Source organism: Schistocerca cancellata, chromosome 5 (assembly GCF_023864275.1).
Source record: "Schistocerca cancellata isolate TAMUIC-IGC-003103 chromosome 5, iqSchCanc2.1, whole genome shotgun sequence".
NCBI classification, from domain to species: Eukaryota; Metazoa; Arthropoda; class Insecta; order Orthoptera; family Acrididae; genus Schistocerca; species Schistocerca cancellata.
In genome coordinates this window covers 620,600,104-620,625,768 of record NC_064630.1, presented here as the reverse complement: position 1 = coordinate 620,625,768, position 25,665 = coordinate 620,600,104, and the positions used below count along the sequence as shown (strand labels likewise).

Below are 25,665 nucleotides of genomic sequence, written 5' to 3'. Positions count from 1 at the left end.
GACACTACACAAAGTAGTACTTTCTTTACATGTTATTTGCATTGTTTATCCACCTCAAACAATAACACACAAACACACTTTACCAAAGTGACATTCCGACTGCCTCCCGACCGTTCTTGAAGTTTGTCAATTGACTTCTATAACTTGCATAAATAAGTAAATAACATGAATTATTAAGAATTACATTGGTTTTCGTCTAAAATAGGATTGATTTCGTGAATACTGAGTGAAAATGCTGCTAGTGAACAAATAGGTTTCACTGGGTGATTTTTATTTAAGGAGATCCAAAATACCTAAGTTGGCCACTATTTTTCGTACTTCATATTAATTATTTAAGATGAACTTAGTGTTTTTACATGATGACATTTGCTGTATCAGTGATCAAGTGATATAAACTTTTGTGTGGGTCAGTTACTCAGTATAATTTAATGGGTTGACTGTTTATGCAGACATGTTATGCAATCATTGTTAACATACACAATAACTTTTCTATAATCATAAATACTCGTTAAACTGGTTGAATTTGGAGGGTATCGCATACTTCGGTACAGTAAAGCCTTTAATATGTTCCGTTACACCTTGCAGAATGACTGACATTCTGCGGACATGAATTGTGGGCCATTGTCGGAAACAATAGTCTGCGGAAGACCTTCAATGCAAAAGATAGCGGATAACGCTTGGATGGTGGCAGAAGACGTCATGGAAGACATCCGGACAACAAAAGGAATCGACCACAACCAACCATCGAGCATTCCAGAATGGACCAGCAAAATCGATGTGTAACCGTTGCCAAGGGGAAGTGGCTTTTGGCCATGCAAAGAATTTCCGCGGTGGAGCTGTTTGTTGTTCGGCACACACCATGCAAGAAGAGCACATATTCGTAATCATGGCATCGATTCCGAACCAAGTACTGTGCTGACGAGCAAGTTGTTTCGTTCACACTATACCCCAATGGCCGTGGTGGAGAAGCTGTAAGACAGAGGACTGTAACGAACGTGGGACCACGCCCCTGGACTGATCATTATCAGAACGCAACAGCAAAACACCACGTCGTACAAAAAGAGTCTCCTTGTGAGCAAAAAATCGGCGAATCAACGGATCCTCGATCCGTGACTTTGACAAGGGCCATTGCGTAGCAACAAAACGCAGAACGGTAGCAAGGACAGGGTCGGCAGCTGTGGCTGTAGCTACACGACGAAAATCAATCGGAAACGATTCGACGACGTCATCGGTTTCCGAATCAATGAACATGCAAGCAAGTTCGGAAGAATCGAATGCTCTATCCTCAGCAACAGGCAAAAAGGGACAACGCATTGGCGTTTCTGTGCTTAGCAGTGGACTGATACAAGATATCGTAGCGGTACTGCGAGAGGAAAATAGACCAGCGAATGAATTTCTGCGCTGTACGTGGAGGTACAGGCTTGGTCGGATGAAAAAGCGATGTCAAAGGTTTGTGGTCTGTGATGATGGTAAAGTGACAACCATACAAGAAATCGTGAAACTTTGTAACACCAAATACGAGAGCCAATGCTTCTTTCTCGATCTGTGAATAATTCCGTTGCGCAGACGAGAGCAATTTGGACGCAAAGGCAATAGGCCGATCGTGCGAACCATCTTTGTGCGCAAGCACAGCACCGATCCCGAAATCCGATGCATCCACCATCAACAAAAGGGGCTTCCGGGAATCGTATGGCGTAAGGCAAGTATTTGAAAGCAACGCCGATTTCAATTGGCGAAAGGCGCGTTCGCATTCCGTCGGCCAGACGAACGGAACACCTTTATGGCGTAAGCGATGAAGCGGAGCTGATATGGAAGAGGCGTGGCGCACATAGCGATGATAGTAATTCATTTTTCCCAGCACACTGTGTAGCTGCTTCAAATTCTGCGGCGGAGGCAAGTCTTGTATGGCACGGAGGTGCTCTGGACTGGGATGTATGCCTTGGGCATTGAGTACATGTTCCAGATATGGCAAATCACGAGCAAAAATCACACATTTGTCCTTCCGCAAGCGAAGACCATTTTGTCGCAAGACCTGAAATAATGTTCTGAGATTGGCTAAATGTTCTTCTTCCATCTTTCCGGAGATCACAATATCGTCCAGATAGTTTGCTGCAGTAGGGACCGACGCACAAACAGTTTGTAAATATTGCTGAAACAATGCAGGGGCAGATGCACACCCGAATGGCAATCTTTTGAATCGGTACAAACCAAGATGCGTGTTAACCACCAAAACGCGCTGGGATTCTTCGTCCACCGGTATTTGCAAGTACGCATCTGCTAGGTCCAACTTCGAAAAATATTTACCCAAGCACAGTTTGTCAAAAAGATCTTCTGGGCGGGGTAAAGGAAAAGTTGCAGTCACTAGTTGGGGATTCACTGTTGCCTTGAAGTCCACGCAAAGTCTCAATTTTCCGGAAGGTTTTTGCAAAATTGCTAAGGGTGATGCCCAGAGAGAAGCCTGCACACATTCAATTACACCTTGTGATTCCAAATCGTTTAATGTTTTTGCGACCTCATCACGCAATGCGTGGGGAACATTGCGCGCTCTGAAAAATTTTGGTTGCGCGTTGACTTTCAGTTCCAAATGTGCTTTATAGTTCTTAGCGCAACCAAGGCCCGGTGCAAAAATGTCTGCAAATTCTTCACATAGATGAGAAACACTGGCTGAAGGCACAGTCTGGTTCACTGATAGGACCTGATCTACTATAGACAAGGTAAACAACTGAAATAAATCGAAACCAAACAAGTTCACTGCAGCAGAAGAACGAAGGACGTAAAATGACACAAGTTTTGTTTGTCCCTTGTATGTTGCAAGAAAGCTGCACTGTCCTAACACAGGGATAGCTTGTCCTGACTATGTAGTTAGCTTAACATTTGCGGCACGCAACGGAGGTGTGCCCAGCTGTTTGTACGTGTCGTGATTGAGTAGTGAAACTGCAGCTCCGGTATCGAGCTGGAACGGTATTGCTTTGCCATTAATTTCCAAGTCCACGAAAAGTTTATTGTCCTGCTGATGACAAGAGCGACTGTCTCGTGCAACGTGAACTGACACTGGTACAAAATCACTTGCGACTTGATGGGATTTCCGTCGATGTCGACGCACACTTTTTGTGGGACGAACACAGTCACTGTTAGAGAGAGTAGCACTGGGTGGAGTGGAATGAACTACATGAATTTCCATGGGCAATGTGTCGCGAGCCTGAGTATCCTTGGTTCGATTCCGATTCCGGCGCGAAGCAAAAGGCCTGGAATGGTTTTGAGCGTCCGATCGGAGCTTTTTCTCGCAAACACTTTGAACATGTCCTTTTTTATTACAGAAAAAGCAAATAGCTTGGCGTGAAGGGCAATTCTCACGCGAATGTCTAGTAGCACACCGCAGTCATGATTTCACTGCATTTGCATGCTGGCGCGGGACACGTGGCTGAGAGCCAGGCGGCTTTGGCGCGGCCGGGCACGAGGACTGTTTACTGTTCCGTGCACCTCGCCCGGCGGGCCGGTTAACGTGACACACAGGTGGCGAAGTTTCAAATGATTCCTGAGCAAAGTCAAGTGTGTGCTGCCGATCCAGTATGTCTATCACTTTTTGAAGGGAGGGATTGACTAGTTTCAAAATCTGTTCCCTTATACGAACATCAGAAACGTTCTGTGCAATTGCATCATGCACCATAGTATCTGAATAAGGGAGTCCACATTCACACTCAAAGGCACAATCCCTAGTAAGGCCTTGCAAGGTTGCAACCCACTCCCTATTAGTCTAACCGTGCGTACGTTTCGTACGAAAGAACGTATACCTTTTCGCAACTACATTGACTGATTCTTTGAAATATGCATCTAATGCAGACAAAATTTCGTCATAGGATAGAGTTGCTACGTCGCGTTGGGGAAACAATTTGACTATCACACGGTACGTGGTCACTCCGACACAAGAAAGGATATAAGGCTGTCGCTCATTACCTTGAATTCTGTAGGCGGCGAGATGGAATCCAAATTGGCGTGACCACTCCGTCCAGCTTTCCAGTGTTGCATCAAAAGGACGAAAAGGTGGTGCAACTGTGTGTTGTGGCTGTGTGAGCGGTGGCTGCCGCATCATTTTGCAGTGCACGTTGACCCTGGACAAGCTGTCGAAGGGCATCCAATAAGGCCTGCGTCTGCTGATTCTGCAAGCGATAAAATTCGGACAGTACATCTGGAGAATGTGCTAAGCCATTACACAAGTAAATCAATACGAACGCAAAATTCTCGTCGCCAATTTTGTTGTGACTTGGCAAGACAGCCAAGCCACTATGATTGGTAGCCGAAAAGCACGCGTTTAAGCTCACGCAGGCTGGCGTGAGGTCTGGAACAGGACAGTGTAATTAATATAGCCAATAAGGTATGTAGCTGCTGGAATACTTAACTTTAATCCATAATTGGTGTACATCGGTCTGACGGTACAGGCATCACAAGATAAATAGCAAATGATAATGGCGCCTTGCTAGGTCGTAGCATATGACGTAGCTGAAGGCTATGCTAACTATCGTCTCGGCAAATGAGAGCGTAATTTGTCAGTGAATCATTGCTAGCAATGTCGGCTGTACAACTGGGGAAGTGTCTCTAGACCTGCCGTGTGGCGGCGCTCGGTCTGCAATCACTGACAGTGGCGACACGTGGGTCCGTTGTATACTAACGGACTGCGGCCAATTTAAAGGCTACCACCTAGCAAGTGTGGTGTCTGGCGGTGACACCACACCTATCTTCCAAGTTTGCCACATGATTAATATGATCATTTAATATGAGACTGAACTTAGCCATAAATTTTACTTGCCCTGAAAAGTTTCCATTACCTGGATTCCCCAACATTTTATGCTTGCTTCTTAATGGAACATACTATGGCAAATAATCTTAACAAAACCGATCTCTATCTCTTTTCTTCCTGATCAGTTTGATCTTCATTTGCCTAATCCAGTAATTTTTAGTTTTTAGTTGCCTATGAAAGCTCTTTCCACTTGCTCTTTTCAATAATATGGTTTCAGCACAGTTCATGTTTAGAGAGACTTTTTGACAAGCTTTGCCAATCTATTAAACCATTTCTTGTGAGAGAGAGCTAGCACTCCAACAGCTTGAATAAGATCGGTACATAGTATCTTTTGTTCGAAAATATAGAGCGCTCACTTAATTTTTTGTCGTTTGAAAGATGATGGAAGCAATGAAAAACAGTGAAACACTTTCTTGTCTCATTATCCACCTTCCTTAATTGCTCTTATTATCATTTATTATCATTTATAATATCAGGCTAGATTCCTGGATTCTTAAGATCATTGACAACTTGAAGGACATTATTTTCTGTAGATGAATTTCTTTCTTCTTGGTGAAGTTGACCTGTTGCATTTCGTTCCGCAGTAACACTATTACAAGCTATCTCTGCTAGTCGGAATAGTTAAATCAGCCATTAGTTCCTGCTTCCACAAACATATGATTGTTCGGCATTATCAACTGATGAAACATTATTAACGCTGCATTCTTTCACATCACACTTTGCTTTCACAGAAACACTGTTCGTTCGATTTAAAAATTTATATAATGAACCCTTTTACCACGTCTGCTCTTTTAGGATGTGGCAACTACATTTTCTATTTTTGGCGCCTGAGGAGTGCTTATGATCCACTCTACAGTCTTGCATAAAACAGTTAAGAGGTTTGTATAGCACCCAACACAGATTGTCTTTGTGGTTTATGCCTGACTGGTTTGCTGAACCAAGATACCGAAAACATTAGGACCTTTTACACGACCTCACCCGGTCTGTGGCTTAGTAGTGGGAATTCCAAACCACTTGCCACTTGGCGATGGTTGAGGTGTATCGCTGTGGGCTCCCTGTCAGTCTTGGCCTACAAATGGCACTTTGTCTAGCATTGTAGAAAAAAAGGCGTACCAAGCTGGTCAGTGACATCAAACTTTTTTGGTATTTCCACACACACCACTGGCAACTGGGAGAGAAATGGAAATCTGCATTCTCATTAGTTCATGTGAAGAATGATGGCTGTGTTATTCCCCAAAGCTGTCTGGTTTAAGAAAAAGTGGAATTAACAATGAATGTGTTCTTGACAGCAAGAAATGTGAATGCAGCCCATTAACATTCTAAATTTGAAGATTTTTTTTTTTTCTTTTAGCAGGAAACCAGACTATTCGTTAAGTAATTACAAATTTTGGAAGGCATCGTGGTGGAACCCCATGGAGCTTGAGTTCCCTTTGATAGCATTTCTTGTGGTAACTTGAAACTGGCCCTGTCTATACCAACTGATATTTAACTGACACCTGCATTTTGTTCACATTTACCTCCCCTGCATATCTTGTAAGGTATTGTGCTGCATGATTAAGTTATACTTGCTGATAATTTTCTTAAATTTTTGAAATATTCACTTTTCCTCTTTTTCAGTATTACCTCATTACATAATCGTTACCCACATTTTGTCCCCCCCCCCCCCCCTCTCTCTCTCTCCCTCCCTCTCTCTCTCTCTCTCTCTCTCTCTCTCTCTCTCTCTCTCTCTCTCTCTCTCCCCCCTCCCCCCCCCTCCTCCTCCTCTCTCCCATATTTGTTTTCTTTGTTTCCTCTTGTGCTCATTGATAGCTTTGAATGTGGTTCGCTTTTTGGACTGAAGCTTGTGTGTGCTGAATCTGGTTTAGTGAGATATTTTATTCCATTCTGTACTTTAACAGCTGAATTTTTGTTTCTATTATTTATTCTCTCTTGCTGCCATCAAAAATCATTCATAGTCTTAAAACTAGCATTTCAGTACTCTGTTCTTCTTTTTCTTTAACTTTGTTTTAAACTTCTGTTTCTTTGAGTTGTATGTATTAGAGATTGGTAAAAAGACAATCGTCTTTGCCTCGTATCATGTTAACTGAATGGAATGCTATTCAAATCAAATAGAAGTTTAAATTGTATGTTTTACTGACTTAATTTCCATTTATGCAGCTAAACTATTTCTATTGCATGATTAATAGAACTTCAAACAGTTAAAAATTCTGTCAACTCACCCGAAAAAATCCCTCTTGGAAGTAAAGTTCGTGACTATGTTGCTAAGTCTTTGTTAAAAATATTCTCTCTTCGTTTTCTTCTAGATACAAGAAACAATGACAAGCCGTCAGTGTCCAACATGACCGAAGGACGTGACAAACACCTACCAAGTTTTTGGATACCTTCAAAGACTCCAGAAGCCAAAGAAACCACATTAAAGAAGCCCGTGAGTTATACCTTGTATATTCAATATGAAATCAGTAAATATAGTTCCGGAAAAGCTAAAAGTACGGTATGTTCAGTGTCATGTGGCACCTTCAGTTGCAGCTACTGGAAATGGAGGAATGACTAATATTCACTTAATAACTGACGGCCTTAACTAAGAAACAGTACTGTGTGGTGCCATTAAAGCAGCCATTGTTGAATCCTGTGTTTGTTAGTTCCTAAGTTACTTCTTCTTTCTTAAAAGTGCATATCACACTTGTATGCTATATTCACTGCTTTTCCCCTGAAAAGTCTCTGAGTGGGTTGTGACTTGTTTCTTTCTGATGGAATGATTCCCCCACCCCCCCACCCCACCCCCGCCCTTTCCTACACACACAGAGGAAAGTGCGAGGCTGTAGCAGATACACTATAGTTACTTCAGTACTTAAAATGAGTGAAGTATGTATGAGGGTCAGTCAGAAAAGTAACGCCTCCTTTTTTTTTATTTTTTACAGCAAAAGTAAATGCCTTATATATAGGATAACAGCTACAACATTCAAAAATGATTTGTCACTTTTCTGTATAATCACCATCTTTGGCCACAGGTTGGTTTTTATTTCTCTCCCACTCTGAAACAAGACCCTGTAAATATTGGCAATAAACAGTGTGGTCCTGCTTCTGACGTCACTGGTGTAAGGCCTCCACAAATCGAGAATAATGCCTGTGATCCACTGTGCTACATGCTATCACCAAGGATTTTGTTTCCTCGCTTCACTCAGAAGACAACACCTCATTTCAAGTTTTAGATACTTATGGATGTGATGGAAAGCTAGTAATCTTTTGTTCTGTTACATTGATTTATCTTAAATGATTGATAGATAGATAGAGAGACAGAGAGAGAGAGAGAGAGAGAGGTGGGGGGCTTAAGGTTAAACCGATTATCATAGAACTTCGCATGACATAACAGGGAAGACCCATCTCCTAGGATACAATCAGTTAATGTATGTGTGAGGTGCTACAAATTAGATCATTTCTGAAGTTAAAACTGTAAAAAGTTAAATATTATGTATAAAATGTAATGTAATTTAAGCTTTCTGTCAGGCACACCTGACTGAGATGATGTGGCTAGTGAAGACAGATATCCTTGCTACTAGCTCTCATACTGCCCTACATCACAATCACACGATTTGTGTATCTGCGCTTAGTGTCTTGCATTCAGTGTGCTAGCTGGGGCACTTTTTCCTCTGCTGCTGGCGTTGCCACTCTGAATATTTCTGGGGCACTGGCAACAGCAACTGCCGCTAGTCTGAAATTTTCAGACAAGATTTTGGAATTGTTTGCTTGATTATTGACTCGAATGCACAAATGAAAGATTTTGCCTCCTCCTTGCTTGATTATTGCTGCAAGGAAATTTAGTACTGCATTGTTTGCTTTTCTTGAATGATACTCCTTTCATATATATACTTCATATACAGGGTGTACATAAAGTCCAGGAACACTTTCAATTATTTATTGTACAGATGTCATCCATATTGCATTTTGAAGAGAAACTCAGAAAGTTTTTTTACAAACATTCTATATGTGAACCATTAGTGACCCGGCAGATGTCAATATGGTAATCGAATTCTTGCCATATCCGTCCCAGCATGGCATTGTCGACTGTGGCAGTCACTTACCGTATTCTCTCCTAGAGCTCTGCTACATCATGTGGACCAGATCTTTAATGTGTCCCTACAGAAGAAAGTCACATGGAGTGAGATCTGGTGATCGGGGGGCCATTTCATGAAATATCTGTCCTTTTCCGTAGCATGACACCTGCACTTGCCATGTTTGTGACTAGCGCTGATTATCGGCAAATTACCAAACTACACTGTAGTGGTATGCAAGAAAAAAAGTTTTCAGGGTTTCTCTTCAAAATGACATATATATGATACCTGCACAGTGTTTGGTTCTTGTGAAATAAATAATTGAAAGTGTTCCCGGACTTTATGTACACCCTGTATTGTCCATCAACAAATACTGAGGTGACAAAAGTCCTAATTACTTCTCAGACCTCCTTTTCGCAGTGCAGTGCTGCAACTCAACATGGCATGGACTCAACATGTCATAGGAAGTTCTCTGCAGAAATACTGAGCGATTTTGCCTCCATAACTGCCCATAATTGCGAAAGTGTTGCTGGTGCAGGATTTTGTATAAGAACTAATCTTTCGAATATGTTGCATAAATTTTTGATGGGATTCATGTCGGATGATATGTGGGTGGCCAGATTGTTTGCACAAATTATCTAGAATTTTCTTCAAACAATTCACGAACATTTGTGGCCTGGTGACATGGCATATTGTCAACATAAAAATTCCATTGTTGTCTGGAAACATGAATTCCATTAAGGCTGCAAATGGTCTCAAAGTAGCCAAACATAACCATTTCCAGCCAATTATTGGTTCAGCTGGACCAGAGGACCTACCGTATTTACTCAAATCTAAGCCGCACTCGAATCTAAGCCGCACCTGAAAAATGAGACTCGAAATAAAAGGGGAAAAAAAATCCCAAATCTAAGCCGCACCTGAAATTTGAGACTCGAAATTCGAGGGGAGAGAAAAGTTTTAGGCCGCACCTCCAAATCGAAACAAAGTTGGTCCATTGTAATATGAGACACAATTTAGGTCGAATGAATGACGATACAGCTACAGTAGTTTGGTTCGAGTCGAAAGCTTAGCAGTTAAGCTTTACCAGGTAGCCATTGCTATGCGTCAGGTGCTCCGTTCGTATTTATACGGATACCCTTCCTTTTTCATGTGCTTCGTCTGGTTTGAATCGATTGCTTATTTTGCTTTGATCTGATAAGTGCCGTTTTCTATGTTATAGGTGTTTACGTCAGTCACTCGAAGCTGAAAATGCATTACTATACTGTGTCATGCATTGTTTGTCGCATTCTGATAGTGCGTGTTTACGGCCTGTCGCTGCTCGTGGCATGGCTTGGTTTTGTGCGCGCTACTGCCGCCTACAATTTAAAAAAGAGAGGAATCGTCTCATTAGCGAAACAATGGCAAGAGACTGCTATTTGTTGTTACTTACACTGCTGCTTTCTTTGATAATGATCAACAAGAACCAAATAATAGACTGCGTATGATAGAACATGTTCTGAACGAGAGTTTGGCGAAAATTTTTCTCCGTTTGAAAATCTTTGCGGCCGCTTCTTTAGTACATCAAATTCTGCACAGAAATTAGTCATCTTAGATTTAAAAATCTCGTCAGTTGCCGTGCTTCATTTCTGACTGTATCACTATTAGGCATAAGATTAATACGAATATAAACATGACACGATACGTATATTCTTCCGCGTTTGCTGTTGTCTCACTCTAGTTTAGTAGTTTATTTGGCAGACAGGATTTAAATGAGATAGAAGCAAACACGAAAGAATACATGGCAAAATGTTTATATTCGTATTATTCTTATGGTGAAGAGAATACAGCATGTGATTCACATTTCATCAGGTTCCTATTAGCAAACATCTCTTCTCACGGGTAGGAAAAAATTCAGAGCGTAGAGTTGGCCATATTGACAAAAATCCCAGTACTACCAGTCGGATTTTCGTAGTACATTGAAACTCGAAGATGAACAATACGGAATTTGTATTTACTTCGTTGGATTATGTATGAAAAAGCAGTGGTCGAAACTCGGGCGGAGAAAAAAAGCTCGTCTTCCAATTTTTTTTAAAAATTTTATTTACTGACGCAGAGGTTTTGGCGCCAGTATTTGTCTTTGTGCCTACAAAGGATGCCTGTGTAGCGCTACATATATTCGACGGCAGAAGTTAGTTGTGGCAGCACCTATCAACATTTTTCAGAACTTCCGCTTGCTTTGCACTCGATTCTAAGCCGCAGGCGGTTTTTTGGATTACAAAAACCAGAAAAAAAGTGCGGCTTAGATTCGAGTAAATACGGTACTCCATTTCAAGTAAATACAGCCCATACCTTTCTGGAACCACCACCAACTTGCAGTGCCTTGTTGACAACTTGGATCCATGGCTTCGTGGGGTATGTGCCACACTTGAACCCTACCATAAGCACCTACCACCTGAAATTGTACTCATCTGACCAGGCCATGGTTTTCCAGTTGTCCAGCTTCCAACTATATAGCCATGAGCCCACGAGAGGCGTTGCAGGCAGTGTTGTGATGTTAGCAAAGCCACCTGAATCGGTTGTCTGCTGCCATAACTCATTAACAACCAATTTCGCTGGACTGTCTTTATGGATACATTCATTGTACATCCCATGTTGATTTTTTCTGTGGTTATTTCATGCAGTGTTGCCTGTCTGTTTGTACTAACAACTCTACGCAAATGCCGCTACTTTCAGTCATTAAGTGAAGGCTGTTAGTCACTGTGTTGACCATGCTGAGAGGTAATGCTTGAAATTTGGTATTCTTGGCATACTCTTGACACTACAGAAGTCAGAATATTGATTTCCGTAATGATTGCAGAAATGGAATGTCCCAGGCATCTTGCTCCAATTACTATTTCATATTCAAAGTCTGTTAATTCCTGTTGTGTGGCCATAATTGTGGAAGAAACCTTTTTAAATTAATCACTTGAGTACAAATGACAGCTCCACCAATGCACTGCCCTTTTATACCTTGTGAATGCGATACTACCACCATCTGTATATGTAATTTTTAAGAACATTTCTTGTGGAGAAACAGCAGTCTGGCTAAAAGCACTTTACAAATGGATTACAAACAAACAGTCTCGACCACAGTGAAACATTTATTTCAGTGGTTACCAGATTTGGTCATTATATGACCATCCTCAGACGTTTATACTGAAATATGAGCACAGAATGGATTTAGAGGGATGTCTGATAATAGCAGTAATATATGAAATACATCATGTATAACAAATACTAAAAGAAGAAATTATACCCTGATGGTAGGCAGTGGCGGTGAACGGAGCAGATGTTATGACTCTGTGAATGTCAACTGCTAAGGAAAGATACTTAACTGATGCTTAAATACGCAGTGCTTCGCCACTGCATACTGAATTACATTACCGATAGCCAGTCAGGCATACAATACATAAAACAGTTGTTACAATAAGGTATATACAGAATAGTTACACGAAAGCTAATAACAAATTAAGAAATATATACTTTACATTATATAAAGCAACTGCTATAGACAGAATTTAGTCAATATGTGAAAAAAATATATAAAAGAGATAGCCAATCATATTTGGTTGTGGGATCACCTATAGCCATCTGTGGGGATTGATCAAAAACTCGAAGATTGTATGCCAGCAAAGACAATGGTAAAGTGATTCCAGTGGTTCCGATGAAGATGGCATTGTCCTGTTGATGTGTGCCACCCAGCAGAATACAATTCCAGAGCTGCGAAATTTACTGGATGTTAAATACACTCCTGGAAATGGAAAAAAGAACACATTGACACCGGTGTGTCAGACCCACCATACTTGCTCCGGACACTGCAAGAGGGCTGTACAAGCAATGATCACACGCACGGCACAGCGGACACACCAGGAACCGCGGTGTTGGCCGTCGAATGGCGCTAGCTGCGCAGCATTTGTGCACATAATATTTTGCATAAACATTTGGACATGAGAAAGCTATCCAAAAGATGGGTTCAGTGATTGCTCACACTTGACCAAAAACGGAATCGTGTGAAGTGTTGGAAGGATGGTTTCAGCTGTTCAGGAAGAATCCGTAGGACTTTAAGCATCATTTCATCACTGTGGATGAAACATGGCTACATTACTATACTCCTGAGACCAAACAACAATCTAATCAATGGGTTACCAAGGGAGAATCTGCACCAAAAAAGGCGAAGACCATTCCTTCGGCTGGAAAGGTAAAGACGACTGTCTTTTGGGATTCGCAAGAGATAATCCTCATCGACTGTCTGGTAAAACTATTACAGGTGAATATTATTCATTGTTATTGGACCGTTTGAAAACCAAGCTGCAAGAAAAATGTTGGTGATTAGACCACAAAAAAGTCCTTTTCCATCACCACAATGCACCAGCATACACCTCAGCAATTGTGGTTGCAAAGTTAATGGAAATAGGATTCCAGCTCATTTCACATCCCCCCTATTCTCCAGACTTGGCTCCCTCGGACTACTATTTGTTCCCCAATTTGAAGAAATGGCTGGCGGGACAAAGATTTTATTCAAACGAGGAGGTGAGTGCAGCAACTAATAGCTATTTTGCAGACTTGGACAATTCCTGTTATTCAGACGGGATCAACAAATTAGAACAGTGTTGGATGAAGTTTATAAGTCTAACAGGAGACTGTCGAAAAATGAAAAAGGTTTACACCAAATACGTAAGTAGTTTTTATTTTTGCACAGACTTTTCAAACGCCTCTCTTACAGCATATCATAGAAGCAGCACTGGAAACAAGCAAACCTTCGATTATAGCACTTGTAGATGTAGAAAGAGATTGTGATAATATTGACTGGAATACACTGTTTGAAATTTTGAAGGTAGCAAGATACAACGCGTGGAATGAAATGTCATATCTACAAACTGTACAGAATCGTACTGCAGTTTTAAGAATGAAGAGACGTGAACTATTTGGGCAGCAAAATAACCTGACAGTGGCTGAAGTAGAGACAATATAAAATGCAGACAGGCAATAGTAAGAAAACGATTTCTGAAAAACAGAAATTTGTTAACAATGAATAAAATTAAATGTTATGAAGTCTTTTCTCAGGGTATTTGTCTGGTGCACCCGTGTGTGGAAGTGAAACATGGACAGTAAATAGTTCCAACGAGAAGAGAAAAAAAGCATTTAAAAGGCTGTGCTACATAATAATGGCATTAATTTTTATGGGTAGATCAAAAAACTAATGAGGTGTGCTGAATTAAATTCATGTAAAAAGAAATGTGTAGCACAACCAGATTCAAATAAAGAATCATTTGAGAGAACACATCTTGATATATCTAAGAATTGTCAGTTTTGGGTGGGGGATAGATGTTGCTGGGGAAAACTAAGGTTCAAATACAGTAAGCAGGTTCAAATATTTGCAGTAGTTATGACGAGATGGAGAGAGTTGCACACAATGAACTACTACGGAGAGTTGAATCGATCCAGTCTTCGGACTGAAGGCCATAACAGCAAACCACTGATATGGACCAGCATGAATACGCGACATATTTCTGGAACAGTCATGAAGGAAATACATCATCATAAGCAGAGAGGAAGCATTGGAAAGGTTTTGTTTGTGTGTGTGGGGGGGGGGGGGGGGGGGGAGGCAGCATGTGCACATGCTTGCGCACGTGGCAGCATCAATGTACCCCCACCCCCTCCTTGTTTGTTTCCTAATATGGTTTATAAATGCTTAGGAGCAATCAGGGTGACTCACTTCTTCTTAAATCCTTGTGGATCCCTCTTAACGTAAGTGTCAAGTGTGTTGTCCTTCTCTGTTACCTCCATCAGTTGATTCCTGTTTTCTCTCTTGAAGAACGAAGCTGTGGTTCCAAAAGCTAAGAGTGCTATCAATTGCTTATTCGTGCATGCTTCTGTTGTCTACACTAGAAGTGCACCTCCTAAAAGGAAGTATTGGCAATCTCATCTGCCTCTTTGCGGATTTAACAAATAGTACAATGTGAGTATAGTTAAGATTGCTATGTGATAGGATAATACTCTGTATCTAATTTGTATATTGTCTATACAGGATAAAACTATTTACTGCCCTATAAGTGGCAAGCCACTGAGGGTCAAGGACCTCATTAACGTAAAATTTAAAGAAGTGAATGATCCTGATGACAAGAAACCACTTGTTGTCAAAAAAAGTCGATATATGTGTGCTGTTACTCATGATGTCCTGAGTAATTCTGTCCCTTGTGCTGTTATTAGAACAACGTAAGTACCTTTTTTATGTTTTAAAGAGAACTTATTGAAAGACATAATTTGCTTTAGAAGTATAATTTGTACACTCTCTGCTCTTTGTACCACTCATTAATCTATAGACTAAGAGTCAATTTAGTCCCTCATTTCACTTCACCTCCTTGATGGAATTACTTGGTTTACATAGTACAGATATTTAATACCTGGTTCTTCCTGCAGCTACATGTGCACTACAATCTGCAAGAGCACATGGGGGGGGGGGGGGTTAACATATTACTTTTGTGGAAGCAGAGTGGAGTAGAAGAGTAAACACGATTACCTACAAAATAAAACTGAAACAAACTATTTAAAACTTTTGTTTATTTATCATAAAATGTGCTAGTAGTATATTTTTATGATAAGTACACACTACTGACAGGGTTTTTATCTGAGAAAGTATACACAGACTAGGCCTACTGATGAAGTGCAACACAGAGACTGTATTTTCAGCGTCAGGACACACAAGTAGCATCATTACCAGTTCTGATTTCTAAGCAGGTTGTCACAGGATGATCTGTTTAAAAAGAAAGAAAATGGGATAGTAAAATACTAAGAAAATAAGCTACAAATCAAACTAACTTTTATACAAAACTATAAACACTTGAATAACACTGTTCGACATGGGTTCTGTTTCTGGTATTAAAGTATGTGCTTCTAGACCATTTTACCATGGGAAATTCAAATATGTAAACCAAATATCATTGTCAGGGATACTTTTTATGTAATATGTATATATATGTATATTCACAATTCACGGCAAACACAGAGACATTATAGAGAAATTCGGGTATGTTGCTGCATCCAGTAGTGATAGAACGTGATAATTTCTTGTGCAACAGCAGGTGGGAAGAATCAGACATCATTAGATAATCCCCCACCACACCTATGTCATTAAGACCACCTGAAACATTTCATTAACTCGAACGGCGACAGCCGGTCGCTGCCTCGGCAGTAAAGCTTCTCGCCTCCTAGGGGCAGGTGCATCGAGTTTACAACAGTGGTGTTAGCCGCAATTTGTGTCAGTCTTAACGAGTGGGTGTTTTGGCTGACAAGTAACTGTCATATTTCAGAGCACGGTTGAATGTGTTAGTTCCTGTGTGTAAACTGATTGAGCCTGGTGCTGAAGGTAAAATGACTGCTTGTTTTTACACATCAGCGTTCCTCTAGTTCCCTACTATCAATTTAATACAGGTGTATTACCAAAGTGGTATTTTTAAATTTGCAGAAATGCCACGTCGTGGATGTCGATATAAGCTGGACAACTTCTGCTACATCTGTGGGAAGTTCACTTTTGCCGGAAATAGGAAGAAAATTTCTTCAGTCATAAAGAAAGCATACAAACATTACTCTGGAGAAGAGGTAGGAGACCAAGATAAAGATGGGTACCACATTTCTGTTGTGCTTCATGTTACTGCAAACTAATTCAGTGGTGGAAAGGTAAAGAGAATGTGGCGTTGTTTGCTGTTCCCATGGTATGGAGGGAGCCTAAGGACCATGTTACTGATTGTTATTTCTGTCTAACAAAAATTCAGGGTTTTACAAACAAAAAGTTGAAGAGGTACATTGTTTACCCAGATCTGCCTTCAGCGAGACTGCCAGTGCAACATTCCGACAACCTTCCAGTACCTTCAAGAGCTCGAGGTCAAATTCTGAGTGACAGTGAAATAAGTAGTACTGAAGAAATTACAGATGATGGTTCTTTATATCACTGCACAAGTGAGTCATCGCCACATTTGCTAACACAGGCAAATTTAAGTGATTTAGTACGTGATCTAGGACTAAGTAAACAAAAGGTGCAGCTGCTTGGTTCAAGATTACAAGAGTATAATTTACTGCACCAAAGTACTAAAATCAGTGTGTTCAGGCACAGAGAACATGCCTTTATTTCTTATTTTTCAACTGACGAAGCACTGACATTTTGCAATGATGTTGCTGGCCTGATGAACGTACTGAACTTCACTTATATTTCACAGGAGTGGAGACTTTTCATAGATGCATCGAAAACAAGTCTGAAGGGTGTTTTGCTCCATAACGGAAATAAAGTACCCTCTGTTCCAGTAGCTTACGCTAGTTTGACAAAAGAGAATTACGAATTCATACGAAGGATGCTAAATCCATTAAAATACAATGAACGCAAATGGAAAATATGTGCAGATTTCAAGGTAATTGCTATGGTACTGGGAATGCAACAAGGCTACACAAAGTATGCCTGTTTTCTTTCCGAGTGGGATAGTCGAGACCGAAATTCTCACTACGTGAAAAAGAAATGGCCTAGGCGAAGATGGAAAGTTGGCGAAAAGAATGTACAACGTGAAAGTCTGGTAGCTCCTGAATATATACTACTTCCACCGCTTCACATCAAACTTGGCCTGATGAAACAATTCGTGAAGGCCATGGATCAAACAGGCTGTGGGTTTGCATATCTAGCTACCAAATTCCCCCGTCTTTCAGCTACAAAAATAAAGGAAGGTGTATTTGTGGTCCCACAAATCAGGGAGCTGCAGAAAGATGCAAATTTTGAAGCATGTTTAACTGATAAAGATAAAACCGCATGAGACTGTTTCAAGATGGTGTCGGAAAACTTCCTCGGAAGAAGAAGAGCTACTAACTACAAAGCAATGGTGAAGGATATGATCAAAGCATATCAGGATTTGGGGTGCAATATGTCTTTGAAGGTACATATGGTGGACTCTCATCTGGACTACTTCACAGAGAGTTGTAGTGACGTATCGGTTGAACATGGGGAAAGATTCCATAAACACATTTCTACCATAGAAAGGCGCGATGAAAGGAAGTGGGTACCTTCTATGTTAGCAGATTATTGCTGGAATATCATTGGAGAGAAGAAAGATTCACAATACAAGAGAAAAAAGTGATGTGCATTACAAGGCAGTGGCTCATTGTTTGTCAATTTTCTGTAATTTCTCATGTCAAATAAATGCTTCAAAGTGTATCCACAAAGGTTACTGTGTTATACATTAGATCTCACCCGCCATTAATGTGATGAACTTATAACATCATAAAGATGTGCATTTGTTTGTCGAATTTCACCTCACGTTTGCTGCACTATATCAGAAACTGAAAAGAGAAATAAAATTGCGATTACTCATAAACTATCCCTGACAGAAAAAAACCAAAAACAAGTTTTCAATTCAGCACTCAAAATACATCTAGGATCGCAATATTTTTTATCAGAAATAGAAAAAAAGGATTTTTTTGTAGAACAGTGATAATCAGAGCGCAGATATGTTCACACTGCAAGCACCTCTTTTGGCTCCTCTCAGTTGACAAATTACACTGTTCTACAAAAAAAATTATCACGTTCTATCACTACTGGATGCAGCAACATACCTGAATTTCTCTATAATGTCTCTGTGTTTGCCATGAATTGTGAATATACATATATATACATATTACATAAAAAGTATCCCTGACAATGATATTTGGTTTACATATTTGAATTTCCCATGGTAAAATGGTCTAGAAGCACATACTTTAATACCAGAAATAGAACCCATGTCGAACAGTGTTATTGGAACTGAAGGCTACCAATAACTGTGTAACAGTGTAAAGTAAGTAGCTCTTAAATCATTAAGATAAAATTAAAAATAGTCACAGTATAATATAGATGGTTAGAGAAAGCCTTTGTCAAAGTGAAAAACTAGCAAACACCTGGATAACTACTGATGTAGATAAGCTACATGTATACTAGAAGCAGGGTAGATGCCATCTGCGTTAGGTGTGATTCACATCTATAGTTGGAGTCACAAACGATGGCAGTCGAATTTAGGCTTATCTGCACACCTATGCCATGCATTCTCCAACAGGCAATGAGCATTCAGTAATGTTCTGCTTTCAATGTCATAGCCAGTGTGAGCATTAAATGTGATTGTAGAGAGTTATTTTGTGAATATTTATTCCGTTTGATGCGATTTGACATCGCTGATGGTGGTAGTAAGTGACAAATTCTACATAGGCAAGTGAGAGGCATAATTTGCAAGATACAATACATTCTTCAAGTACAGAGCAGATGTATATGCATACCGCAGTTGTTGCTTGGAACTGGCAACAAGACAATTCCCATTTGTGCCCGAACTGCATAAAATGCCACTGTCCGTGAATCGGACTACAGCAAACTAGTTTCTGTGGGTCATACGTATACACTAAACAGCCAGTATGAAAGAAGTGATGAACCAAGCCACTGTTAGAAAAGTGCAAGCTGTTAAAAAAAGAAAGTAATCTTGACAAAGGTGAAAATCAGGGATGAGACATCATAACAGATAAAAAAGTTTCAAAAAAGGCTTTGTTACTGAAATCACGTTGTTCTTTATACAGCAGATGTGGATTTTTTTTAATTAATAAAAATTAAGCTCTTTAGTTGTATCCAAGTGGCATCCTTTAGGAGGTGCCAATGAAGTTGTGTACAAGACATAATTTACGCCCATGCTAATATGTTCATTGGAGACCTGGACAGTGACAAGAAGAGAGGAGAAAGAATCATAGTCAGTGAAATGAAGTTTCTAAGACGTATGTTAGGGAAAAAGAGGAGAGACACAGTGAGAAATGAAGATTTTAGGAATGAAATTGGAGCACAAAAGCTGATGAGAGAATTGAGAACAACAGTTTAAAATGGTATGGACATCTAAAGAAAGTAGGAGATGGAAGAATGTGAAAAGGAATAATGAAGACCAAGTTCTAGGATAAGAGGAAGTCCTAGAAAAAGAAGGAATAACTCTGTTAGACAAGTTTAAGGGGAAGGAATTTGGACTGGAACTGAACAGTTATAAAAAAAAAAGAATGGTGGAAATAAGGGAAAAGTGGAGAACCAGGCCTGATACTGGATACAGGGGAAATGAAGCCTTAGTTTGTGCATTGCTTCATCTTAAACATTCTGTTTTTTGTATTTGTTTTAAATCAGTACAGTTCAAGGAAAAAAGAAAAGGCAGTCATTTGTTTTTACAATATTTCTGTAACCAGAGGATTTTCTCTTCTTGAACGCATCAGCTATAATCAGTAGTAGCAGAGGTTCCTGCGATATTCAGCAATTGAAAGATGACGAGTACAACAATCTATTGTTTCAGATCATTATGCCTTTTACATGAGGAACTAAAAAATCTGAAACAAGTTAACCTTCTTGTGTCATCACTTGCAGCACTTTTGTAACTGTTTTACTAACTTGACAGATTATGTCTGAAATTTGAAAACTGTTTTAAGCTTCACTAACAGAAATAACATTTAGGACATAATATTTTTTTGCTGACTCTCTTAGATTTTGTAAGTTTAGTAATGATTCTATGTTATATGTGCAGGGGAGATGTGATAACAATGGAATGTGTTGAGAAGATAATTAAGAAAGACTGGCTTCACCCACTGACCAATGAAAAACTCACAGAAAAGGATATTATTCCAATGCAACGGGTTAGTTTACTGTAAAACTTTTTTGTTCATGCAAATTTGATAGCAAAAATTGTTATTTAATGGTGGTCATTATCTCGTTTCAGGGTGGAACAGGATATTCTATTACTAATGATAAACTGCAAGGGAAGCACGAACGACCAGTCTTACAGGCATAAGGAAAGCTTGATCTTGTATATATTTTCTATTTTGGTGAAGAAGCCCAATGATGATTCTTTAAACCATGTTTAAAATAGATATGTTCAAAGTTTTTTTTTTTCTTTTTGAAGCAGTGGTTTTCTAAATGTTACGGGTACCATGAGTTCTTTGTTCTAGTACTAATTAAAATTTTGTAAGAGTGAAATTTTACATTTATAGTTTGTAGATCGCTATATTTTTCAGTAATTTTCCTGTAAAACTTTCTCATGATGGTAATAAAGATATTCTTTTTATTGCTTCAAATGGCAAGTTCTGCATGGCTACATTTTATTGCATATCGGCATGTGTTTGTATTACATTTATATCATTATTGTGCATGTGTAGATATAGTATGTCATTTCAAACTCATACAGAATTAATCTTTTTGCCTTTCATTTAGAGTATCTCTTAAGATGCATCCATATGATACATTTCTCTGTTCAATTTCAGGCATGTGCCTGAAGCTGTCAGCAGCGTAATAAAAGCTTGTACTTTGCATAAGTGCGATTTGTCACAAATATATTGCGCTTATCAAAAGAAAATAGCTTTCCTTCCTTGTTGGGTGTCTTGTATGCTGTCCTAGGACAACAGTCAAGTGTGATGAGCCTGTGTTCAAAGTGTACATATCTGTAATTGTATTTTCTTGAGTGCTTTTCACCAGAGTCGACTATTGACAGAAAATACCAATAACACTACTTGCTTATTCTGGATGTACACTTCACAAGATTATAAAAATATGAGGGCTGACAATTTAATAGATTTCTAATTAATACAATTAACACTTTGCCATCCGGTAACACCACAGTGGTGTCGTGAGCATAGTATCGCGCATTGGCCGGTGACAACACTTTGGTATCTTTTTCATTCTGTTGGTGTTTTGTTTAGGTAACAATAAGTTACACACATCAACAAGTATTTTGTTTTTATAAGTATTTGTGCACTTTCATCATGGCACGACGAAAGAGACGATACAATTATTTACGATGAATGCGCGGATGTCTTGTCTGACGTTCCGGACGACTTGGCAGATTGGGAAGACTACACTGGATATAAAAAAAATGAAAATGAAGCAGGATCGTTGGAAGATAGTGAAATAGGTCCAAGAAGGATTTGGCGAGTGCTACAGTTTCCAACTGATTCTGTTGAATCAGACGAAGAAGACAGACTATGATTTACTGAGGATCAATAATAAATTTGAAGAATCTCCGGGACCACACACATTTCCCAAAGATACACAGAGCGTCATGGATAATGTAGAATTATATATTGGGAACAATCTATTTGAATATATTAACAACGAAACCAACAAGTATTACAGTCAAAATTGCAATAGAAGGAAACTGGATTTTAAAAAATGCCAAATTTGTCGACGTTATGGGACCTGAACTTAGAAAAATGGTTCGGGCTTGCTATCCTTATGGGAATTGTAAGAAAAGCAAGGATCGGTGATTACTGGTCAATGAATCCGTTGATACACACACCGGTATTTCGCAAAACCATGTCCCACAACCGATTCAGACAAATATAATAATTTTTACATTTTTCCGACAACAACAATAAACCGGATTAAGTCGACTGGCTTTTCAAAGTGCAATTCGTAATTGATTATTTTTCCAAAAAGTTTAAAGAAATGTTTAATCTAAGTCAAAACATCTCAATTGATAAAGGAATGATACTGTGGCGAGGACAGTTAAATTTTAAGGTTTACAATCCATTGAAAATTACAAAATATGGCATACTCATTTGGATGCTGTGTGATTCGAGTACGGGACACATTTCCTCATTCAAGATATATTCCAATGCTGGACAATCTTTAGCAAAAACAGTGATGGCACTATTGACACCTTCTTATGGAAAGTGGAATCACCTCTACATGGATAATTATTATGATAGTGTAGAAGTTGCAGAGAAGTTACTTGAAAAGAAAATTTGAGTTTGTGGAACGATGCGGCAAAATAGAGGATTTCCGGAAAAATTAAAGCGCACAAAAGTCAGTGTTTGAAGCTTGTTATCAATGGGAAGGTGATAGCGGCCAGCGACAAGCCAAGTAATCTGAATTAGCACTGCCGGCGCCAAGCGAATAAATTTTAACAAGACTTGCAGACGGCAAAGTGTTAAAAGGCTAATAAACTGAGAAAAACTTATGAATGGTTATTTTAAATAAAGTCTTTGACATGGAAAAGCATTACAAACAAAAAAATTCCATTGTTTCTTTGTATTGAGCAGTTTTGTATGAACTTTCAAAGTTTTTCCAGGTTAAGATCATTTCCGAGTGGCATAGGCACTAATAAATGGTGCTCTAATAAATAAAATAAATAATAAATGAAATCATTCCTGAACTTCCCATTGTTTTAAATAATGTTCTCCTGTTATTTTTGTACATCTGAAAATAGTATTGAGAACAGTTTCATTACATGAGAAGTTCAAATAAACTAGTAATGAAGAAGTCTCGTTTACAGTTTCAGAATTTTTTGTTGTCAGATATGTAATTAGTAGCTCCAACTTACAAGTGAATAATTGGTTTTTCAGTATGGCAACATTGTGGCCAGCCTTAATCACTCTAGAAATAAATTGGCTAGAGAAGCACATTATTAGTTTTCCCAACAGATCACCAAAATCTTGGACCCACATTTCATGTGTCTAGCCAGTTTTGACGCTTGCACTCTTGTTCCTCTACATGTACACTAGTTCATGAGAAAGGAGGCACCATCTGGATATAATGGTCAAGCAGTTTGGTTGACAGCATTCTTAAATTTTGCTATGAAAATGAGATTTAGGGATACATATTATTAAGTGTTAATTTTTTGTGTAGTGCTTGAATCTAGTATTTCCCAGAAAGTAAACTGAAGATCTGGCCAGTGGGGCAGCACCATCATGCTATATAATGGTACACATTGGTATTTTTACTAGCATTGTCAAACACATGTATTTATGGCAGGGAAACCAATGAGATGGTGTGCCAATAAAAGTGTTATCATGTTAGTAACATAGCATCATGTCTTCTTCAGATGACAATGATGTTTGGCTTCAGTCAACATAATCAACAAAAGCTGAAAAGACTTCATTGGGTTCATCTTTCTTATCGCCCTGTAATCCAACTTGGTGTGGATTCCAGAGAATCGAGCAGTACTCGGGAATGAGTCCCACTTGTGTTCTGTATGCGGTATCCTTTGTAAATGAGCTATGCTTTCCTGAAATTCTCCAAACTCACCCATCCGCTTTGTCTTCTACCACCCTTATAATTCTCTTTCTCCATAGTGTGTTAGTTGTTTCAGATACATATGGATATTTTTATTGATTGACTCTGGAGAATATGGCTTCAGTAGTGATGGGAGTGGAGTGAAAGAAACCTCTCTCACTAAAGCATCAGTTGTAGGCGAGCTCCCACTTTCAGAACCTACACCTCTGCTGCAAGATGACTGCAAATTTCTGTGTTATTTTGCTGTAGATAAAGCTCTTCCTCTCATAGTAAGCTAAATGAGGCCATATCCTCGAAGAAAATTTTTTAAGGAAAAGAACATAATTAATTACAGATTATCTAGGGAAGAAGTCTGTAGAATGTTCTTTTGGTATATTAATGTTGAGTTACAGATGTTGGATACTTCAGTAAATTGTGATGTGAATAAAACTGATGTGGTGGTTCAGTGTATTAGTGTGTTACATAGTTTTACGTTGATTAATGTGGTGCATATTCTAAGGCATCTGTGCAGCACAATGTAGGCCAATCTACTGAGAACTCAGTATACCAGCAGTGACCTACAAACAATTCTAAAAGTATATAAATCAGCTCTGTAGATTTATTCTTAGCCTCAATAGAGTATGTTGTATGTAACAATTATGAAAAGGGTAAGAATGCTACTCACTGTGAAGATGACGCATTGAGTTGCAGACCTAACAAGCGTAGTTCATTCCAGAATCTTACCAGTAGTGCGAAACACTCATTAAGTGAAAGAATTTATCCCATATAAATTAATGTAAAATATGGTAATGCGTTCCATGCAGAAAAGTACTAAAACTTTTATTGTATTCATGCCATTTATTCAAAGAGTACATGTACTTTATGATTTATGATACATAACTAATACATAATTTACTAGGAGGCTACCTATAGTCATTTGTTTCTGCCGATACTTCAACACTTGGTGAAAATGCAACACAGCATTATCATCAAATAAATTTGTAGCCCACGTGGCTACTGCTTTATTTGGGTGGTGATCTTCAGTGTACGATGCATGTGATTCCCATGCTTCCAGCATAGCTCTTACTGTGCCAGAAGATTGCTGCTTTGCTATTAACTCCCATGCTCGTGGCCAAAGACACAATCACGTTGACTATAGGCTCCACAGGTACTCAGATGCCTCAGAGTCACATTCGACAACACATTCTGGCCAAAGCTTCTTCCAAACAGAAGTGAGGGTTCTCCTGGTAATCCGTTCCCACACCTTTTTGATCATCTTGATGCAGGCAACGATGTTGAAATGATATTTCCAAAACTGAGAGAGAGAGATTGGTAGCTTGTCAGCTCTAAGCAATGTTCAAAGAGTGCTTTAGTGTAGATCTTCTTAAAGTTGGAAATAATTTGCTGGTCCATAGGCTGGAGTAGTGGAGTGATTTTGGGAGGCAGAAATTGGATCGTGATGAATTGATAAAATTCTTCAAGGAGGTGTTTTGTATGCCTGGAGAATGGACAGGAGCATTGCCCATAACAAGCAAGACATGGAGTGCCAGATTTACCTAAAGCAAATATTTTTTCATAGAAGGACCAAACACTTCATTGATAGAATCATAAAAAAGGTCACTTGTCACCCAAGCCTTGTTGTGGGACTTGCTCTTCTGGACTTTACACTTTTTGTAGGCTCATTGAGTTCCTGAATGGCGAACAAGCAGCAGTTTAATTTCCAAATTGCCTCTTGCATTGGCACAGAACAGCAACGTGGATGGTCTTTCATTGGCTTGTGACTGGGCAGTGCA

The 25,665-nt window shown here is 39.3% G+C and overlaps 1 protein-coding gene across 1 annotated transcript in view; it reads left to right on the top strand.

Moving 5' to 3' along the window:
* LOC126187602 (nitric oxide synthase-interacting protein homolog) overlaps positions 1-21,195 on the top strand; it is a 72,561-nt gene extending 51,366 nt beyond the window's left edge. The window contains exons 5-8 of the mRNA XM_049928791.1: positions 7,099-7,220; positions 14,891-15,078; positions 20,412-20,520; positions 20,604-21,195. Of these exons, the coding sequence (XP_049784748.1) occupies positions 7,099-7,220; positions 14,891-15,078; positions 20,412-20,520; positions 20,604-20,675 (491 nt within the window). The 3' untranslated portion in view covers positions 20,676-21,195. The remainder of the gene's footprint in view (positions 1-7,098; positions 7,221-14,890; positions 15,079-20,411; positions 20,521-20,603) is intronic.
* Positions 21,196-25,665: the final 4,470 nt, after the last annotated feature.